Consider the following 19,059-nt stretch of genomic DNA (forward strand, 5'->3'; position numbering starts at 1 on the left):
TGGCATAAAAATGTATTGTGACTGTTAATTAGTGGTATAATAAATTTTGTGATTTGTATATGGTTATTACAAGTCTGATAGCCAACTTTTAGTTCTTCTTTGTTCTCTCTGTTGACTAAATTTCCACATTTCTCTTCTTCCCTCTGACGATACTCGTTCTCTAAAGTCTGTCGTTGTAACACCTCCTAATGAGGAGTTAACTGTTCCCTCTCGAAGATTGCCGGCCGATTTACTTTCTACCAACACTGTCACCGGTCGGTAGTTGCTCTGGAATGTGTACAGCACCTCATCATCACTCGAATGTGCTTCTTCGATGTCTATTATCTCTGCGGAATTGGTCACGTGATCTGACAGCTCTGTCATACGATTTACAGTGGCATTCATATCAGATTTCGATACCGATGCCAGGCTAGAATTACTAGTTTTTCGAGAGTAACTTCGGAGATAGGTTGAGTCAAGACCGGTTGCTTGGATACTCCCGATAGAGGACCCCCTGTGCCTTCCTTGAGGACGTACTTCAAATACTCCATCCGAGTCTGTTCTACTGTGGATAACATGTAGTGGCACGGACAATGAGTGATCGCTGCTGTAAGAACTTTGTCTTGATCTACGATCTCTCAACGCATCAAGATCTGTTGCGATTTCACTGCCAATGGAGTGTGTGGAGCCGTGAGATAGAGTGGTACTGTTGCTTCCTATGCGAGTTAGTTTTGGTAGGCTATCTCCTCCTGAAAGGCGTAGGTTGCTAGTAGAGTGTCTTTGTCGAATTGCCTGAGCAGCTCTTTGTACTAAGTGGTCGCGAAAGGATGGAATCATTTCGCTACCTTCTTGCATGTGTAGCTGGAGATGGTCTCGTCTTACATGGAACGTGTGATGCCGTTTTAGTTTTAATTTTGGTGTTCTTTGTTCTTCGGAAGTCTTTTTTCTCTGTGGGGGTGATGATAGCTGAAATACTTTTTTCTCGGATTGAGGTCTCAATTGGTTTTCCAAGATATCATTGAGTGTGTCTGTCATGTCCATAGCTGTGTTGTAGAGTGTGTTTCTAGAAAATGAGGGGTAGAGACTTGCACTGCAGTGATAGCGAGGGTAGACCACACATGTACTAGCAAATCTTACGTTCGAAAGGGTGTGTGTAGTTTTATACAATGGAGTTGATAATTGTTTCATGTTTGGCGCAGCATATGCTCCGTCCGCTTCTTCAAAACTTAGTTTAGGCCTTGAATTGTCATCTATGACCAATTTGTTTGTCGGTTTTGGAGTGAATATGAACTCTGGGAACCTCTTTTTAGCCGACTCCATTGGTGAGCAGATCAGTGGCCTCATAACTAGATCCTTTCCTCTCAATCTTTTGTTATTCGACTTGGGAGAATTTGTTCTTTGCTCTCCCTCTAATACTACTTTGTGCATGACTCCTAGCATTCCCTGACTAACTGATTGCTGCATGAGTCTGCTCACATCTACCGTCGATGGACCCTCAACGTTATTGTGGTTATTGTTGTTTTCCAACTTAAGACTTTTGTTGGTTACTGGACCTTCCACATCGCTGCTGTTTAAGATTCGAGTATTCTGCTTTGCTGTAAAGAACATCTCATCAGCACTCAACTCTGAGGGACTGATAGACAGTAGGAACGGGTCCATGCGTAGGTCTGTGGAGGGTGGTAATGGACCGTCAAAAAAAGAGGACTTGGAGTTGTATGTGTTAGGACTTGTGGGGGTACTTGGGACATCAATGTCGACCACTCCAGTGAATCCATTGTCTAAGAATTCCTGACTGGGGGACATTATCATGGCTGCAAAAAGATGACAGAAAAAAGTTTTGTGACTCATTTCATTGTCTTACATCATAGTGTTAGAGAAATACAATATCAGCAAAGATATCCTCCTACGTTCTTAAGTGCATATTATAGCTATATGGGACTTCCACTATTGAGTTTGTATTGTAAACGGATAGCTTGCATTGTTTGTTTATGTTGTGCATTGAGTATGTAGCAATCAACCATGTTATTACACACCAGTGTCATACCTTGCATGGGATTTTCCTGAAACACATCATCAATGAGCGTTTCTTTTCTGCAGAGAGTGAAGGAGCATTTTGTCCCATCGTCCCATCGTGATTGGATGTCATACACTCGATCGCTGTTCTCTAACAATCGTGAATAGCTCCCCTGATCACTCTCCTTTACCTACATGCATGTACGTAATTATACGTATATACACATACACGTAAACATACACGTATAAGTGAAATTATATACAGTTACCCCATGCACCATCCCCCACTCCTTCTCCCCGTCTTTATTTCATCAATATCACATGACTTAGAGCAATGCAGTATTGATTACAATATTGCGTTTAATTTTCGCTGTTTTCGAGGTTTAGCAATCCTTGCTATCCATGGACGCAATGTTATACCGCATATAGAGCGCGGCATTATTTTATTCAACAAAATGTTTTTAGAGGCAAACGTTAAGTGCCCTGAAAATTTCGCGCTACATACATAATTATACGGTAAAACAATTATATGTTGAGGAGACCATGGGAGTCGATTCAGGTTACTTAATACATTATAATACAAGAAACAGAACAAGAACTCTATAATTAACTGTTATCTGCTCCTGGTATATATACATGTAATGTGAACCGGAGCAAGTGACCTCCCGTTAAAACTTTATTGTACCTCAGTCAAATAGAAGTCACTAGGGTTTTGATCATCGGACTTGGCGTACTTGCCAACCAGTTTCACCACTACCTCAAATACTGTGGTGTACTTGGTAATAGGGAGAGTCTTGTAATAGATCTGGCGATTGAGAACCGTCGAAACCACACGTACAAACTCCCCTTTCCGTTCATCAAAATAGCCATGCTGCATGAATGGTCACACAATTAGTGTAGGTCGTCATGAATTATAATGGTAGCATATCACATGCAAGACAATTGAAATTATAACTTTACAGATTTTTACCATCGTCTCTTGATTAGATGCAGTAGCTGTAGCAGTGCCTTCTGCAGTATGGCTGCTTGTGAGTTGAGAGCTGGGTTGATTGCGTTTCTTTTTCTTTGAGCGTAGAAACCCTATAAATGACCTCCTACCAGACCGCGATACCTCTTCAGTGTCTGGGCCAGTACTGGACCTGTAGCTGCCTGTCAGACTACCAGACCTCTGGAAGCTGGTTAGAGAGTGGGTGGGGGTGAGAGGAGGTGCGATTTGTGGTGGCTTGGCAGCAAATGCCCTCGCAGATGTGTAAGAGTGTCTTCTCTTCTGTATACAGTATAGCCGATGAGTGAATCAGTTCATTTTATAGCTTAGACTGCAATAACTAGTACCAGCTATATAGAGTTTAAGCTTGCAGCTATGATTTTTCTAGTATACATGTAGCTAGTTGCATCTACTACATGTAGAACTGAATTGCTCACCTTTTTTCTCTCAAATTTGAACCCTTGTTTTTCCAAAGAAGCCATCCTGCTGCAAGCTCACAACTTCAGGTACTAGATCTATAGCTGCTAAGTTTCATTGGCATATTAAAATGGCACAGGAGTCGATTGTCATGTCCAGCTCTCAGCTAGCTGCTACGCCCCCTCGCTGACAGACACTGTGGTCCAGACACACCCCTACTCCCCCACACTGTTTGGAGGCGACAAAAATCAACAAAACATTTGGGTAGGGCAACATTCCTGTGGGTTTTTTGCTCTGCAAGGCTTCTGTACTTTCACCCTTTTTTCATTGAGGAGAAGCTGTCTTTTGTACGACAACTTAACTGCAACGTGTTTAGCAATCATGGCGGATAGCGAGCAACCTACTGACAACTGGGTATTGGTGGACGACCCAGAGAAACCAGCTGCAGAAGAGTAAGTTAAAACTGAAGCTTAGGCCTAATTGCACAATGAATGTATGAAACTATGTCAACACTATAAATTAGCTAGCCACATGCATGTATGTACGTACATAGTTAAAGCATGTATTACTTGTAGCAAATTACTAGTATAGTAGCATGCATACAGCTACAGTATTAAACAACCATAATTAAGTGACTAACGAGATTGTCTAGTTCTGCTGTATCAATCCCATGCTATGCTTGCATTTCAATTCGAAGGCAAACAGTTACAAGACTCAATGCTGCAAAAGCGCATATCATAATTACTAGAAAGTTCGAATATAAAAACCTTTGCGAAGGAGCAGAAAATTTGACACTAATTTTTGGCGTTCTGGCAAGGATCGTGATGTCATACAAGTACTGGTGTAGGGTAGGCTTTTGCAATTTTATTTTTGCGAAGCGATGAACACAAGTAAAATTATAATGCTCACAAAGCATTCCAGTAATATGGCACTGTAATATAATCATGGATTGCTGGCGTGTGTAGTTTGGTCATGAATGATCTCAGCACCTTCTTAAAAACTTGTGCAATCTAACGGACAATACGTTTGGGTCACCTTTTGCTATAAGGAACAGCATACAACGTGCCAAATGTATGTCATGCCACTTGCATGCGTTATCAGTGGACTGATCTATATTTGGGGTGTCTTGTCCGTACTAAAAATAGTTGGTGAGGCACAGCTACCCACAGTGTTGCACACAATGCAATTGTATTGTCGTCTAATTGTATTGTTAGTTGGGATAATGCATAAGGGTACATTTCCTGGGAGTTGCATATATAGCATAATGTACATTTATATAATACGGTGGCGTTGATGTTTGGCCTAAATTGAAAGTAGATAATCGTTTATCTGAAATCTTGTGTTGTTGTTGTTGTTAATGATCTAATACTGCATGGTTTTACACGTATGTTCTGTCTCCGCACACTCTAGGTCCCCTGCTGAATCTGCCCCTGCAGAACCAGAGCAGCCAGCAGAACCGGAACCCGAACCAGAAACAGAGCCACAACCTGAACCCGAAGCAGAGCCTGAGCCTCAACCCGAAGCAGAGCCTGAGCCTCAACCCGAAGCAGAACCTGAGTCTCAACCTGAAGCAGAGCCTGAGCCTCAACCCGAAGCAGAGCCTGAGCCTCAACCCGAACCAGAGCCTGAGCCACAATCCGAACCTGAACCTGTTGAGCCGGAACCCAAAGCAGAACCTGAGCCCGAGCCAGTTGAAGATAAGCCTGCAGATCCTGAACCAGCTCCTGTGGAATCAGAGCCTGAGAAACCAGTAGAGCCAGAACCTGAGGCTGAACCACAACCTAAAGTGACTGAAGATAAACCAGCTGAGCCTGAACAAGAACCAGAGCCCCAATCAGAACCAGCTGAGGACAAACCAGCCGAAGACAAGCCAGCTGAGGACAAGCCAGCTGAAGACAAGCCAGCTGAAGAAACTGAAGTGACAATTGAGGTGGAGATTGGCGGAGGTTCTGAAGAGAAAGAAGTTGAAGTGCTTCCTGAGCCTGGAGACGAAATACACTGTACGTTCCCCCTTCCAACACACTCACACATGCACACACATGCACACACATGCATTTTTACATGTAACTGCACCTCATTTTAATCCTGGTGTTAGCTACTAGCAATGAATATACTGATTATATGCCGCTTCCTTGGTAACCATATCAGTAGTGTTAAAGCAATAGAGAAGTGTAAAAAGGTCAATTTGTAAAGACATGTAAAGATTGAACAAGCAGAAGCAGCAATGGCTACCCATTCTGACAATCCAAGCACATGTAATTTATATTTTATGATGCATGTGTACTAGTCACACTGTATGCTCTAACAGTTACACCCCTTACAAGTTCTAACCTGCATGTGCCATCATGTCCATGCATGCACATGTACTTATGTGTATACATGCATGTAGTTCATTAGCTAGCACCTTTGCAAATGTGCCCTGTTGCTACATGTATAACTATCCAATCCAGTACTGTGTGGACCTCCGATGTGCCTGTTTCTAACTATGTGTATGCTCCCCATTATACAGATGGCTCCTACATTCGTCTGTGTCAGGTTGGATCGGACATGACCAAGGTCAAGAAGAGCAAGGGGTTCCCTCGCCAGTACAAGCTTGAGAAAGACCTCCTCTCTATTGTCTGGGACTCCAAACACAAGGCACTTAGCAAGGCAAAGAGTAAGTCTGTCCCCTAGTGAATGCATGTCTTATATATGCTTTGTTGGTTACTCGAAGTTTGCATTTCAGGCATGATAATTATTGATGCTTTTCCGGGCTTGATGGTGTGTGTTTTGCGGGCGTGGTTATCTGTTGATGTCATATAAAGGGGCCGTACGCATATTTTACAGTACATAATATACTTTATAGACACTGCTTAGGAAGTTTCTACATGATATAGAAGCCCTGAAGGACTGGTTGTAGAATCCCCAATGTACATTAGTAATATTTGTCGGTATTTGTCTACTCATCTATAATTATATTACATGATTTTCCAATATACAGTAGAAGTGTTACTTGAAGATGGTTTTCTGCAGCTATGAAAGCTGTTAATTGCCAAATTTCTAAGTGGTTAGCAAGCTTATAATAATTATGCTAGTCCTTCAATAGGTATCCCCATAATTATACCACATTATTTTATTGTGCCTTAATTTCTGGCCGTGAAAGTTATCACATGCCACACAAACGATGTTTGTATGTCCTCATGCTATTGGTAGCAGCACAGTGCACTGCTGATATGATGCATCCAGAGGAGGTACGACACTTGATTAGGCTTGGTCACGTGCAAAATTCCACAGTAAAGCCATTGTTGCATGTGACTAATTAACTCAATTTTAGCCTAATCGAGGTACTCGTGTCGGGCCTCCTCTGTGATGCATCTAACTATCATACCAATGAGTTAGTGTTGATCAATGTAGCATTGTTTGATGATGTGTACACATTGGTTTGTTGGTTGTTGGTAGTGTACACAAGCTTACATCACAACCACCTACGTAGATATGCTTTCTAGTAAAATCAACTGTCTATGCCTTTCAGCTAAGTTATAACTATATATAGCACTGTGAGTTTAGTGCTGCTGGTTTTAGCACTGCACATGACTTGCACAAAGCACTATACACTTTGTATTGTCTTTGTCACAGTTCAGCGTGATAATGTAGTCAATAGTAACCATCAAATCTGCATGACTACCATAGCAACTACTATTGTCTAGATTACCTCAACAGTTAGTCATTTGGGTGTTGGTGGTCTTGCTAAGCAACTCTTTGATGGTTAGCTGGAATGTATAATGACCCCACACAGTCTAATCAGTACGTGTAGTTATGTCTTTAGATGCTATAAATAGTACAGACATACATTCCACTTGTAATCTATTCGATATTTATAACTTTGGAATTATGCCTCGATGTGCGCATGCGCATGCGAGGTATATAGTAGTGTCTGTGTCTGTGTGTCTAGACTGCTATAGCCTCAATGATCAATGAAGAGCAAGTAAGATATTTTATAGGAGCTCTTATTGGCTTCTAGTCACGGTTTCTTGGATTTTTAAAAATGTGTATTTGCAAAATAATGCTTCGTTCTCGAGGCATTGCAGCCATTTCAGAATAGTACGTAGCAAAACTTGTTCGTAGAGTGCTGCTACTCTACTTACCGCACTAGAACGTTAGAGTGAGAAAAGAGCTGCAAAGCTGCACTGCACTAGATGAGAACAGCAGCCATGGACTTGACTTTTAGCATCCTTAGCAACAATCATGGTCAATCATTGGCCCACTCTTGCTGCATGCGAATGTAGTTATTGTACATGTGTGTATAATTATTTAATAGTAGCTTCATGTCGTAAAGCTTTTGGCGCCTGCGTCCGCTGTGCTTTCATAGACTTTGGCTTGGTTTTTAATTGTTACATTATCTTCCTAAAAATGGTTTATGTGGTTTTGTAAGAAGATTTTCGGCCCTAGGTCATGGTGTTGAAGGGATTCTGTGTAAATTCTTTGAGCTCTTGTGGTTGGCTAGCAACCACACTTCACATGTTACCTTAATTATTGTGCTCAAGATGTCTCCTAGCAAAATTTTTGTGACTCTGAGGTCTAGTATAGCTGGTAGATCTAATGAGATGGTCTTTAACTACATGTAGATCCCATACTTATATGTATACAAAGCCTTTCTCCCCATAATTTACTCATACACTATTGAGCAATGTGTACTCCCGCCACTCCCAGTCGCAGTCACAAACATCACAGAGGTGCGAGGCGGTCGCTCCACTGACAGCTTCAAGATCAGCAAAGACACTCACCCTGAAGATGTCTGCTTCTCCATCATCTACAAGGATGCAGGGAACAACCTGAAGACATTGGACCTGGCCGCTCTCACCGTGGCCGACAGGACCGCATGGGTGGAAGGACTCAAGGCTATCCTGAGGCAAACTAGTGAGTGCCGTGTGTGTGCTTAGCGTTGATCGAATGAAGCGGCATTTACTTTTTAAACTATATTTTTGCATGTGGGAGATGTGCCTGCATGGTTGTCATGAGTGTACTAAATATAGCTTGCAGCTATAATTATGTTTGTGTGATATGTTTGTGTGTGTGATGCGCGAGCCTGGTAGCGTTTGATCTGTTAGAGACTCGAATTCTTCTCTTTGTGTGTCATACAGTAATTATGCGTGTGGCCAACTCTCGTAATTTTATAATTTGGCGTGTGTGTTACTAGTTGGTGCGTAGGCTACTGTAGCAACTGATATCAGTAGTATTCATGTAGTTAATTAACAATGAATAGTTATGTAGCGTTAAAGGCTTCTGTGGAGATTCTGGAAGAATATCAAAGCACTACATTGTACATGTAGCTTTGTGCCTTATCTGACACTATGTTGTTATGGCTACATACTCTTTGTTGGAGTGCACCCAAATTTCTTTATTATCCATCGGCATCCTACTGGTGCTGCAATGCTAAATATAGTAACACTCTCTGTGCAGTATGAATCAGTGCTATAATTATAATCATACGTGTAATTGCAGGCTCCAGCGATAAGGGCGATGAGAGGTCAAAGGTCAGGGAACGCTGGCTCAAGGACCTGTTTGACCGTGCCGATAAAGACAACAGTGGCACACTGGACCTGAAGGAGGTGCTCCGTCTCATGAACGAACTTAACGTGGGCGTGTCACAGAAGCAGCTCAAGAAACAGTTTAAGGTGAGAAACGAAGAGCCAGTTAGTTAAATCAAGGGCATACCAGGGTAGTTTGGGGGGGACGGTTTACGCAGGCCGCAAAATGTTTGGCCACTCCCACATTTGTTACTCACACCCCGTATTACATGTATGCTAGTGCATCACATTAGATCTAGTTACGTATTGCACACCATAGACAGTAATAATGTGATGATGTCATTATTCTACAAAAATTGTGGGGGGAAAGGTTCACCCCAGCCCCCCACTAGATGAAACCCTGCCGGTATAAAAGAAGAGAGGGCATGCAACAGTAAAAGTTATATGTGTACTGATAGTGGAGTGCATGCCCTCTCTTCTTTTATAAGCCCTTGGTTAAATCTTAAATCTTGTTCAGCATAGCACAGCACAGCCATTTTATTTCCTGGTTGGGATTTCTTGGAGCGAAATATAATATATAAAATTCTATTCTACATGTACATTGTATATTGAGGCCATAACCAGGGTTAACGCGTAGTTTTAATTATATTCACAGGCCGCAGACACAGAAGGAGCCTCTGAAGGAGACCAACTCGATGGGAAACTCAACTTTGATGAATTCTGCACTCTCTTCAAAGACCTCTCTGCTAGACCCGAGTTGAGGATGCTCTTCAACAAGTACAGCTCCAAGATGGAATGGCTGACAGTCAAGGACCTGCAGAAGTTCTTGCAGCTGGAGCAAGGAGCGGACAACCCCAGTCTGGAGTTCTGCACTCAGCTGGTGCAGAAATACGAGCCCACGGACGAGGGCAAGGCACAGGTGTGTGGAGTAGGGTGTTGATAGGGTGTCAATGAAAGAATGTCCTTCCATTATGAGCATAATTATGGTGGTGGAGTCTTTACCCTATGTACATGTACCAACCAATCATGTCCAGTAATTGCCATCAATGGGTCTGCTGATCCTTACCCACACTGTAGAAAACAGTATATTCCGTTTGTCATGCTGGCGATCTTTACCCAACAAGACTTTATGTTATATTTGTCTTTTGTTTCTGTTGATCCTTACCAACACAATATAGATAACAGTATATTCCTTTTGTTATACTGGCGATCTTTACCCAACAAGGCTTTATGTTATATTTGTCTTTTGTTTCTGTTGATCCTTACCAACACAATATAGATAACAGTGTATTCCTTTTGTTATACTGGCGATCTTTACCCAACATGGCTTTATGTTATATTTGTCTTTTGTTTCTGTTGATCCTTACCAACGCAATATAGATAACAAACAGTGTATTCGTTTGTTATACTGGCGATCTTTACCCAACAGGGCTTCATGAGCATGGATGGCTTCTCTCAGTTCATGCTGGGGCCTGAGAACGACATCATCAATGTTGATCGCTGCTCCATAATCTACCAGGACATGACCCAGCCCCTTTCCCACTACTACATTGCCTCCTCTCACAACACCTACCTTCTAGAGGACCAGCTGAAGGGACCTTCGTCTTGTGAGGCCTACGTGCGAGCTCTGAGGAAGGGCTGCAGATGTGTCGAGTGTAAGTTATGGGTGTGTGGAGTGTGTAAAGTGACATCGTTGGCTCCACTTAAATTCATAATTAATGATGCAGCATGCAATTTATACATGTAAGTTTCGGTGTATAGTGTACTCATGTTCTTATCCCCTCCCCCCATACACACAGTGGACTGCTGGGATGGTCCTGATGGGGAGCCCATCATTTACCATGGTTACACCCTCACCTCTAAGATTCCCTTCAATGAGGTCATCGAGGCAGTTCGTGACCACGCCTTTGTGGCGTCAACGTGAGTGGTGTTATTACTGGCTGTATACATAGTTATGTGCTCACACCAGTTATGAGAGACCTATTATCTGAGTGAGTGTAGTTATATGTATACCCTCCCTGCTTAGTAATGGTCAAGTATATTCTATGTGCTGTACAGTTTTGTGCAATAATTTGGGTGTTTTTAAGCTGCATGCACTAGCCATTAATTAGACTGATACATGTGTCACTCTCGTACGGCCGGTATGCTCATGCAGTCTGTATGTATATAACGATTATGGTCTCTGTTTCTCTACCCCCTTCTTAACCCTGTGTAGATACCCTGTGATCCTGTCCATAGAGAACCACTGCTCTGTCCCCCAACAGGCCCGCATGGCTGAGATCATGAAAGAGATTCTTGGAGATACTCTCTATGACGACGCGCGAGACGAGAGCAGGACCATCCTGCCCTCCCCTGAGGATCTCAGGAGGAAGATCCTTGTCAAGGTAACTGCATTTGAACACTGTTTGTATAAAATTCCATTGTTGTAACGCACGTCATTGTTCACATCCAAAAACAAAATTGGAAATTGGTTGAGGTGAGCAATTTTCCCTCTCTCCCCCTTAAATATACATAATTATATATAATTATGGTCGGCATTGTGAACAGTACAATTAACGCCTTATCCCATCTTCTTTACCCTCAGGGCAAGAAGTTGAACAAGACCGTGGAGGAGGCTGATGACGACGAAGGTGAAGTTACTGATGAGGACGAGGCTGAAGAAATAGACCAGACTCACAAAGTCGAACCTGAGGTAAGTTGTGTACTTGTTATTTTTAAAAGAGCAACCCTCGTTTTAGGCTTATGATTAGCAATTTGTAAGGCTATCCGAGACACTCTCTACAGTAGCATTTTCTGAAACCTTTTTCTTCGCTGATGCAGTACAAAGGGAAAAATCTTATAATACCTGCCTTTGCTTGCAAAGGTCATCGTACAATTACTGACGTACATGTAGTCGACTGCTTGTTGGTTATAGGCTCTGTATCTACCCCTATAGGCCAAGCCAGAGGAGGACAAGCCAGCTGAGGACAAACCAGCTGAGGACAAACCAGCTGAGGACAAGCCAGCCGAGGATAAGCCAGCTGAGGACAAACCAGCTGAAGATAAGCCAGCTGAGGACAAACCAGCTGAGGACAAACCAGCCGAGGACAAACCAGCCGAGGACAAACCAGCTGAAGACAAACCAGCCGAAGACAAACCAGCTGAGGACAAGCCAGCCGAGGACAAACCAGCCGAAGACAAACCAGCTGCTTCAGGAGAAGATGCAACAGATGGCGCCAAAGGAGGTAAGTAGTCCCCTTACATACATGACATGGTATAAGTGACATTGTCTTTATCTTTGTATCCACAGATGCTACCCCCCGCAAGCAGCGCTCGGTGAGCTTCAGGTCTCGCCAGAGGAAGACTACTGTGACTCAGAAGCCAAAGAAGAAGATCAAGCTCAACTCTAAGCTGTCTAAGTGTGTCAACTATGTCCAGTCTGTTCACTTCCCTGGCATCGAGGGATATGATGGAGGTGGGCGTGGTCTGTGAGATGAGAGGGAGGGAATGAGATTGCTGTTTCACATATTGTATATATTATTATTATTGTCTCTACGCCGTTACAGTACAAATAATGTACCGTATATGTATGTATACATGTTCAAAGACAGTAATCCTTGATGGTAATTCCATGTACATAACCGACAAGGACTTAAAACGTTGGTGTGTTTTCACCGATTGATAACTATCCATCTCTTTCCTCGACAGTGAGCCCCGCTCCCGGCAAGTGTTGGCAGATGAGCTCGTTCGGAGAGAGCACTGCCACAAAGTTGAGCAAAGAGAGTGCAGTGAGGTACGTCACCTACAACAAGGTCCAAGTCAGCCGCACATACCCTAAGGGCTCTCGTGTCGACTCCTCCAACTATGACCCCACCCCTATGTGGAACGCTGGATGCCAGATTGGTGCGTGATGTTTTGTTTCGTTTGCAAATGTTGCGCGTGTCTGTATGTACATGTACATGTAGCTTCACTTGCTATATTTGTTAGCGACCTATTATACCGTATTACTGTATGTTGGAAAAACTTGTTGTGGCAATACATTGGCTTTGGGACTTTTAGTTGGTAGCGTGGCCGAGCGGTCTAAGGCGCTGGTTTAAGGCACCAGTCATTTCGATGGTGTGGGTTCGAATCCCACCGCTGCCACTTTTTTCATAGGCAATGTACATAATGTATGTCATTGTTTTATGTAGTCCCTCTCCCCCTCCAGTTGCCCTAAACTACCAGACTCCTGGCAAGGCCATGGACCTCAACGAGGGCAAGTTCCGAGACAATGGTGGGTGTGGCTACCTCCTCAAGCCAGCCATCATGAGAGAAGGTGAGAACGCTAGCCGTGGGTACAGTTTGTTAGTGACACATTGTGGGAGCTATCTCCAGGTGTGAAATTTGGATGAAAAATTAGATGAACCAGTCAGTCCTAGACTATAATAATAAATTGAAGTGTAAGGGACTTTGCTGTAATAAGTGTGTATATTTATTGTCCACGTAGACTTGTCACGATTTGACCACAATCAGCGTAGCGTGCACTTCTCTGGCTTCACCCCCAAAGTCATCACAGTGAAGGTACATACCAGTGCACAGGTGCTGGTGCTGAAGATATAGAACAAATATCAGCGTGGTTATATAAACATTTTTGGTCTTTAATTTCTGAGTAACAAATTTTTTGCCTATTGGTCTCTTGAGCTGTTTTTAGCTGTAACATTCCATAGCACTGTATTTTTTATTGCTGACCAATTGTGTTGATACGCTTTGTGTGCATGTCAAAATCATACTACATTGGGCCTATCGAACTATAATTGTGTACAAATGATAATTATTTTTGTATGTGGTATACTACAGTGATTAAGTAGGCATTATTGCCATCTAGCTGTTACTGCTATAGATGTGACACAATCTCCCCCTTCCCAGGTGATCAGTGGCCAGAAGTTGCCCAAGCCGGGTGACAAAAAGGGAGAAATCATCGACCCCTACGTCGTACTGCAGGTGGTGGGGGCGGAGTGTGACAACCAGAAGTTCAGGTCCAAAACTGTCAATGATAACGGTGTGTGTTGTGTGTACATTAAGTGTGTAAGGTGTGTGGGGAGCATGGAGGAACTGCGTGGGTGGCCTGAAGTACTCTTTATACTTCATGTCTTTCAAACTTTTATAGTTCCTTGTATTGTGTCCATGGTGTAATACACGTACTGCACTGTTGTCTACATGGAAGTAGAAATTTGTGGGATATATACTTGGTCTATTGACATAATTACTGTATGAAAGGAACATCTGTAGTGTGGGTTTGTAGGCATTGAAAGAAACACACGTACCATAGAAATGAGGGGTATAAGGTCACAGTACGATGGTGTTGATCGTAAACTTAATAATCATGCATGTACATTTACATGTGTACATGAAAGTGGTGTGTGTGAGTGGGTATTGAGGGGTAACACATATTAGCGTGGTTTGCATGGATTTTGTGGTAACACAATACAGAAGAAATGTTTGTTTTTTAATTATTGTGTCCTCATTCTATTCCGACAGGATTCAATCCCAGGTGGTCAGACCAGAGCTTCCAGATGCAAGTCCGTTTCCCAGAACTAGCTGTGCTCAGGGTTAAAGTGATGGACGAGGATTGGGGTCCAAATGCTGATGATTTCATTGGCTCGTACACCCTCCCCCTCAATTGCCTGGTGCCCGGCTATCGTCATGTCCACCTCACTAAGAGCGGACTCAAGATGGAGAGTGGGTCGCTGTTCCTACACATCCAGATCCAGGACTACGTTGCCCCACACAGAGCATTTGTGAGTGCTTGTCTCTAGAAAGAAACTGTTTGTCTTACACCCCTTTTCACCTCACTTGAATTTGTTTTTTAAAGCAAAAACGCATAAATGCTACACTAATTGTCATCAAGTGTGTAGAATAAGTGTACAGAGCCTATGGTGTGGTCCCACTGTGCACACTGTAGTACTAGTACTTAGTGGTTTATGGACGGCCACCTGGGTCAAAAATAGAGTATCAGCATCAAGGACCAGACTGTCAGCAATCAGTGATTCCAGGAAATCCATGTACTAGCAATCAGTGATATTCTAGGAAATGGATGTACTAGCAATCAGTGATTCCAGGAAATGATCCCAGTAAATCTAGCAATCAGTGATTCTAGGAAATCCATGTATTAGCAATCAGTGATTCCAGGAAATCCAATCAGTGATTCCAGGAAATCATCCCAGTAAATGGTCCAGCAATCAGTCATTCTAGGAAATGGATGGGCCTGCAATTGATTACCAGTACAGTACTGTGATCCTATAATCATGCACACCTGCACAGTTCTGTGATCCTGTAATCGATGCACACCTGCACGGCAGTGGCTATATCCCTTTACTGGTCAAATTGTTGTAAATTTACAACAACAATCTGGGAGGGAGCGTGTTATCAACTTGTGAATGTTGCATGATATTGGATTCTGTGGCAGATTGGATAGTGTCATGAATCCGATTATCCTTTGAAGTTCTGCTGAGCTGTTCAATTAGGACACTTAAAAAAAAATAAAAAAGTAAAATAAAAAAGGTTTAAAACAAGCTATACAGCATGTAGGACTGAGTAGTATCCATTGGTAGACCCTCTGGACTATCTTGGTAGCCATAGAATATTTTCGAAGAGGAAGCAGCAAGCCATTTGTGTACACAGGCACTTCACTAGTGGACACAAGCTCTACAATAGTCTACATGCTTGCTAAGCAGCTTAGTTGACCAGAGTGCAGCTTTTAAAGGCCACACATACTTCCATCGAGGCAGCAGCAAGGCATAAAATCGATGGTTAGTTTGTGCACAACCATTGACCCACGCCCATCTCTACAAGCCATAGCCACTTCATTGGGGGCGGCGATAACATCAAGCTAATTAATTTTGGTGGGTTGGGCTCAGATGCAAACTGGAACTCAGAACTCTGCATGAGGCCCGGCCCATGACTGGAGGAGCACCGATTACCTGAAATCACTGGTTTGCTGGGTGCATGCATCAGTTACCTGGAATCAGTTGCTAGCGCATCGATTCACTAGGTCTAGATGTTGCAGCCCCCACCCATTTCCTAGCATCACTGATTGCTAGTACATGGATTTCCTACAATTACTGATTGCTAGTACATTGATTTCCTACAATCACTGATTGCTATTACATCGATTTCCTGGAATCACTGATTGCTGACAGTCTGGTCCTTGATGCTGATACTCTATTTTTGACCCAGGTGGCGTTCCATAGTGGTTGGCTATGTGTTTCTGATGGTTATGGTTTGCATTTCAAGTGAGATGAAAAGATTTCTGCAGTATTCACCTAGTTGTGCCTGTGACATGTATTGTTGTTACCTTGTGTTTTACTGTAGGGCAAGACCAAGACTACTCTGAAGCTCAAGAAATCCAGAGAGGTTAGTCTAAGATTTTAGAATGAATCTTCCATGCCTCATGTTTGACAATGTACATTTACAGCTAGCTTATGTACATGTATACAGCTTGTAATCATTCAATCATAAATGTCCGTCTTTCAGTACCCTGAACACCACCAAGTTGGCCACCAAGGCATTGACCTTCATTTCCGCAACATCCCCGCTGTCTTGCACAGAGCAGTGGACATGAGAGAGGACTTCACCTTTTACCTTCTCCACTTCAAGGAGCTGGTCGGCCATGGACCTCAGGCTTCTCTCAGTGACTGTGTAGAGCTGCTTGCTGCCAGGGCAACCAGTGCAGGTCTCAGCTTGTGTCTACAGGAGCAGGGAGAGGTGAGCTGTCTGTTATGTACTGTTTCGTTTTGAGTCATTATACCTTCGGATACATGTACATGTATGCTGCATAGTGTAGCTGCAACAAAATATTTAACTGCATGTGTGTGCATGCATATATTATGTGGTATTATGTAATGTAGGTATATATTGGCAGTAGACAGTGACTAATGCTCTTAACTTAATTAAGGTGAAAGCTAGTACCTTGTTTTCTGTTGGAATTCCTAGTACTGTGGGGGTCTGTATAGGTGATTGATAGGGAATGGAATTATTCTGGTGTATATCCAGTTTTGGTTATGATTGGGACATTAAGTTGGAAGCTTACTTAGGGTTAGGCAGTAGACAGTGACTAATGCTCTTAACTTAATTGAGGTGAAAGCTAGTACCTTGTTTTCTGTTAGAATTCCTAGTACTGTGGGGGTCTGTGTATAGGTGATTGATGGGAATGGAATTATTCTCTGTGTATATAGAGTTTTGGTTATGATTGGGACATTAGTTGGAAGCATACTTAGGGTAATAGATGTCTAAAATGCGGTTATGATTGGGACATTAGTTGGAAGCATACTTAGGGATGTCTATGATTGGGACATTAGTTGGAAGCATACTTAGGGATGTCTAAAATGCGGTTATGATTGGGACATTAGTTGGAAGCATACTTAGGGTAATATTGGAAGCATACTTAGGGTAATAGATGTCTATGGCATTTTAGTAGTTTTGATTGCTAAAATGTTACTGTTCTCGCCTTAATTGGTGTTGGTTGTGACACATGTGTGTATACAGTTGAATTCTCCTGGCAATAATTATTTATTCCTTTACTTCAGAGTGAAGAGACCAGGGTGTATCAAATGAGTATGGTCTCGGGAGTAGTGCCAGCGTCAATACAGCCCATGTTGGATACATTCAACCAACTCAACTCATCCATTCAGGCACTCATCGTGCATGGTCAGCCCACTATCAACGAGGTACATACAGTAGTAGCTAGGTCACATGATCAATGTCTGTAGTTGTAATTATACCAGCTGTCACACATTTCATTCGAGTATATACATACAAGCAGGAGTGTATATCTTCATACACTCCTGATACAAGTACATACACTGTATGTCCCTGCTAACATAGGTCAAAGTACGTAACTCCTGCACGAGATAACTCTCAACGTGTAGGAACAATGTTCACACTTATTGAGCTTCGTTGGTCCTCATATTCCTTGTGACTCATAGTGGTATTAATTATACTTTTGTATTACTCTTGTACAGCTTCAGGTCATCCACAAGGAGGCCAAGGAACAGGAGGATGCCCTGAGGCAGCACATCAATGACACTCCCCCCAAGAGACCTGACCTCGTACGTACAGTATACATGAATTAGTGATTTGCCATGCTGCCCCTATGGTGTGTGCATACTGGCATACCGATGACACGCTTTGAATCTTTGTTTTGTGGTGTGTGCAGGTGTTGGACCAGTATGCTCGTACCATGTTCACTGTGTCCACTGAAGCTGAACGACTGACAGCTGCCAAAGAACAGGCTGCTGACACACTGAAGAAGGTGGGTCTATCTACGTGTGTGTGTGTGTTTTCAGTGGTGTCTGAACAGATGTGTGTATATGCATGCATGATGTGTGTGGTTGTTTATAGGATGTTTTATTTCTTGTGGGACCGTATAGGGATTCAAATGCGAGGTTCTTCTATCATGCAAGTTTCACATAGACTGCAAACAAAATTCACGCGAACAGTGAGCGTGCGCATGTAATTTGTAATAGCAATAGGCAGGGTTTCATATGGGATTTTCCCCCTAGAAATCTAAAAATAGTATACAATCGAACAGACTAGTAAAATTAACTTAAAAGCATAAAAAAAAACCAAATTGCACCTCAAATGACCGTTCCTCAAAAAGTTTTCGAGGGAGGACCCGCCTCCCAGCTAAAATGAAACCTAATTGAGGTGTGCACTATCATTTGTAAATGGCATTTGGAAACCCGATATTGTACCAGTCACATACCACAGATACGTTCAATAATATAATCTCTCTTATTCTCTCTCATGTGCAGTTGTTTGGAGCAGCTACAAGTGCTGGTATTGCATTGAAACCCACTCAATAAAAGAGAAACTGAATTATCCCCAGACATTGTGTGCTATAGAAACTTTATATTTTGAACACAGTGTTGAGTGTAATGTAGATACCCTTAGTAACTTGAACAGTTTGTATATAATTGTAGGCTTCCTATTATTTTTTTGACTATATACAATTAATGTACATATGCATGTACTTTAAATTTTTACATGGTGTCTAATTATTCCACTGTCAACTAAAAGTAATATAATAATGCAAGTTAATGATGTTATAGCGGGAAATGTTCATGTGGTAAAAATTCTTTGAACTTGAACAGCGGGGATTTTCGTTTTAAATTAGTAAAATTTGTTTGCTTCAATTAGTAC

At 42.5% G+C, this 19,059-nt stretch overlaps 2 protein-coding genes and 1 non-coding gene across 5 annotated transcripts; 2 read left to right on the top strand and 1 right to left on the bottom strand.

The window, feature by feature from the left end:
- Nucleotides 1–64: 64 nt before the first annotated feature.
- On the bottom strand, nt 65–3,584 carry LOC135343791 (uncharacterized). Its single transcript, XM_064540799.1, has 5 exons — nt 3,415–3,584; nt 2,963–3,259; nt 2,678–2,863; nt 2,024–2,183; nt 65–1,790 (listed from the first exon to the last, which is right to left on the bottom strand). Exons 1-5 carry the CDS (start codon nt 3,457–3,459, stop codon nt 67–69), a joined length of 2,412 nt encoding a protein of 803 aa, XP_064396869.1. The 5' UTR covers nt 3,460–3,584; the 3' UTR covers nt 65–66.
- Nucleotides 3,585–3,673: 89 nt separating this feature from the next.
- Nucleotides 3,674–18,917, top strand: LOC135343802 (1-phosphatidylinositol 4,5-bisphosphate phosphodiesterase delta-1-like). 3 transcript variants are annotated; one of them, XM_064540810.1, is made up of 23 exons: nt 3,674–3,846; nt 4,805–5,394; nt 5,904–6,050; nt 8,084–8,290; nt 8,876–9,048; nt 9,557–9,820; nt 10,331–10,556; nt 10,701–10,821; nt 11,117–11,285; nt 11,486–11,593; nt 11,852–12,125; nt 12,191–12,355; nt 12,589–12,783; nt 13,088–13,195; nt 13,367–13,440; nt 13,786–13,918; nt 14,398–14,657; nt 16,231–16,272; nt 16,393–16,623; nt 17,445–17,585; nt 17,880–17,966; nt 18,074–18,169; nt 18,672–18,917. In XM_064540810.1, exons 1-23 carry the CDS (start codon nt 3,776–3,778, stop codon nt 18,720–18,722), a joined length of 3,933 nt encoding a protein of 1,310 aa, XP_064396880.1. In that variant the 5' UTR covers nt 3,674–3,775; the 3' UTR covers nt 18,723–18,917. The 3 variants fall into 3 exon arrangements, with proteins under 3 accessions (XP_064396880.1, XP_064396879.1, XP_064396881.1); XM_064540809.1 differs by having other exon boundaries at nt 3,675–3,846; nt 11,837–12,125; XM_064540811.1 differs by lacking the exons at nt 3,674–3,846; nt 4,805–5,394 and adding an exon at nt 5,503–5,649 and having other exon boundaries at nt 11,837–12,125.
- On the top strand, nt 12,942–13,023 carry Trnal-aag (transfer RNA leucine (anticodon AAG)). The gene has a single exon. It is a non-coding gene; the product is annotated as a tRNA-Leu (tRNA).
- Nucleotides 18,918–19,059: the final 142 nt, after the last annotated feature.

The sequence above is a fragment of the Halichondria panicea genome, chromosome 11 (assembly GCF_963675165.1).
Source record: "Halichondria panicea chromosome 11, odHalPani1.1, whole genome shotgun sequence".
In the NCBI taxonomy this organism is placed as follows: Eukaryota; Metazoa; Porifera; class Demospongiae; order Suberitida; family Halichondriidae; genus Halichondria; species Halichondria panicea.

Bases quoted from the DNA above. Each gene is read 5' to 3' on its own strand.
- LOC135343791 (XM_064540799.1), bottom strand. From the start codon at position 3,459: ATGGCTTCTTTGGAAAAACAAGGGTTCAAATTTGAGAGAAAAAAG. The intron at 3,260-3,414 runs GTGAGCAATTCA...TACTGTATACAG, and splicing joins TCAAATTTGAGAGAAAAAAG to AAGAGAAGACACTCTTACAC. The intron at 2,184-2,677 runs GTACAATAAAGT...ACATGCATGTAG, and splicing joins GTGACTTCTATTTGACTGAG to GTAAAGGAGAGTGATCAGGG.
- LOC135343802 (XM_064540809.1), top strand. From the start codon at position 3,776: ATGGCGGATAGCGAGCAACCTACTGACAACTGGGTATTGGTGGACGAC. The intron at 5,395-5,903 runs GTACGTTCCCCC...CCCATTATACAG, and splicing joins GCCTGGAGACGAAATACACT to ATGGCTCCTACATTCGTCTG. The intron at 8,291-8,875 runs GTGAGTGCCGTG...GTGTAATTGCAG, and splicing joins GGCTATCCTGAGGCAAACTA to GCTCCAGCGATAAGGGCGAT.